The sequence below is a fragment of the Eurypyga helias genome, unplaced genomic scaffold, assembly GCF_000690775.1.
Source record: "Eurypyga helias isolate BGI_N326 unplaced genomic scaffold, ASM69077v1 scaffold323, whole genome shotgun sequence".
Classification (NCBI taxonomy): Eukaryota; Metazoa; Chordata; class Aves; order Eurypygiformes; family Eurypygidae; genus Eurypyga; species Eurypyga helias.
Window position 1 is genome coordinate 9997 of NW_010241591.1, and position 2160 is coordinate 12156.

The 2160-nt window shown below is 52.8% G+C and overlaps 1 protein-coding gene across 1 annotated transcript in view; it reads right to left on the reverse strand.

Moving 5' to 3' along the window:
- Positions 1-213: 213 nt before the first annotated feature.
- Positions 214-2160, reverse strand: part of APPL2 (adaptor protein, phosphotyrosine interaction, PH domain and leucine zipper containing 2) — a gene marked incomplete at its 5' end in the record, with an annotated part of 30440 nt that continues 28493 nt past the window's right edge. The window contains 4 exons of the mRNA XM_010148777.1: positions 214-342; positions 1125-1172; positions 1836-1976; positions 2107-2143. Of these exons, the coding sequence (XP_010147079.1) occupies positions 214-342; positions 1125-1172; positions 1836-1976; positions 2107-2143 (355 nt within the window). The remainder of the gene's footprint in view (positions 343-1124; positions 1173-1835; positions 1977-2106; positions 2144-2160) is intronic.

Below are 2160 nucleotides of genomic sequence, written 5' to 3' on the forward strand. Positions count from 1 at the left end.
GCGCGCTACACACGAACGCAAAAAGCCCCGCAGGCCAAAGTCCCGCTGCCGTTCCGTGGCCAATCCAAGGAAGCTCCACTGCAAAACGCCACGCTCGCCCGAGCGGGAAGCCGGAAGCCGGCCTTGTGCGCGATGACTGAAAGCCAGAGATGCTTGTGCAACGACCCCCGCTTTTCCTGCTCCCCGTGGGCCGCAGGGAAGGACAAGAGTTTTTTACGCCTCCGACTCCTCCCCTTCCTCGCGGCTGGCGCCGTCCTCGTCGGATGGGTCATTCAGAAGCACGAACTTCCCGTCGTTCGTTAGCGGCACAGACCTCATCAGCTGGGCCAACGCTTCTGGGTCCTGGGCAGAAACGAAACGAGAGTTCAGCTGGCTGCAGCAACCTTCACCCTCCCGGTGTGACACAAACCAACCCTTTGGGCTCAGTGCAACCAGCCCTTGGGATAGAAGGGGGGGAATTAGTGTCCTTCATTCTGAGCCTTTACTTTGCTGTTCTTTCCCGGCACTGATGTCGTTACTGAAAAACAAGGAGGAAACACCTGTCTAAAGGAATTATTTCCTGTACCTGGGCTTATTGCCTGTGACTAACAGCTCATTCCCCCAACTTGTTCTGAGGCCACAGGAGCAAAGCCACGCAGCGAGTATTAACCTACGAGTGCCGCGTCGTTGTACAGATAAATGTAGCTACAAGGGGCTAAGTAAGCAGGTTTTAAAAAGTATTTTAAGTGGAAAAATACTGGTTTTCTTCCCTAAAGGAGGAAGGAATGTGAGTTTCTAAGAGGGGACAGCCATGTGCGTGCTTTACGCTTCGTCCCAGCGACGGGGATGTTTGGGTTCGGTGTGTTTTTTCTTTCACGCCTTGCTCGCAGCTTCCTGTCACGCAGGAACCACCAGGTTGCTGTGGTTCTGGATCTGATTTAGGGTGGCCAAATCAAGATGCTGCCAAGTCAAGCGGAGGTTATTTTCACGTGCACGACGCAGGGGCTGAGCCGAATGACGTCTCCAAAACTTTGCTGCTAGGAGGGACAGCGGTTCCTTTTCCTCACGCACACCAGAGGTGCCTGGACTTGGCCACCAAGCGCAGGGTGTGACGCAGCACAGCGCGGGGAACGGAACACACTCACCTTCTGTGCCTCGATGATTTCTTTTCCCAGGCTAATGGCATAGCAAATCTAAAGAACAGAGAGAGAGGTACATAAAGGATTTTGGTTATTTTGTTGCTCAGTTGGGACTAAACCACAGGAGTGCCAGTGGAAACTTAAATACAGGTCTAAAAGTGGAAATACCGATTCACCGTGCCAACTACACAAACATAAACCTCTCCCAGGTTCTGCTGCAGAGCTGGCTCAGGCTGGTACGTCTTTGTTTTATCTACAAAGCTGTATTTCCAAACCCAGGGGATCTTTTCCAGTGCACCTAAGACACTGTGTTTTTTAAGACACACATTCTCCAGCCTGTTCCTTATCCCCAAGAGCCTGTTGTTACCACCTGCAGCAAGCGCCCAGCGGTGTTCACACAGGACGGTGCTCTCGTCCCCGAGAGCTTTACAGATGTGTCTCAGCACAGCTGGGGTGGATTTCTGTTAGTGCAGTGCTAGACACGCACGCTCCCCCCCTCTCTCAATGCTGGTATGAGCAGCCACATCCTTTCCTCCTCCTTGTACTCGCTGCTGCGTTACCCATGAATTTGGTCCTTTTCAGAGAGAAGCCGCCTGCAGCCTGTGCGTTAGGGCACGCTTCCCTGGCAAGAAACCGAGCTGCTCTTGCTACGACCGCCCTGCGTCCCAGAGGTGTAAGCCCAGAAGCCCAAGGCCTGTTTTCTAGTGTTACACAAACCTTTTCCCCTTCTGTGTTGCTCTCAAAAACATACGCGCTCATGGATTCTTCTCCCAGAGTCTCACTGAGGTGGACCACAAAGCCAATCAGTCGCCTGTTCTCCTGGTGAGCGGCAAACTGTGTCACAGAGGCGAGTTCGAACTGGAAAGGGATGGGAAGGCATTTGTATTTTGAAGCAGTGTAGGGTTAAGCCTGGGCAAGAGCTCAGGTTCACGAGGCCGAGTATTCAGGGCTGTGGTAGGACACCACGTTCAAAGCAAAAGTTACTTACGCTTGTGCGTGTGACTTGGGTCTGCGGATCTATTAACCTGCAATTAGGTGTAGG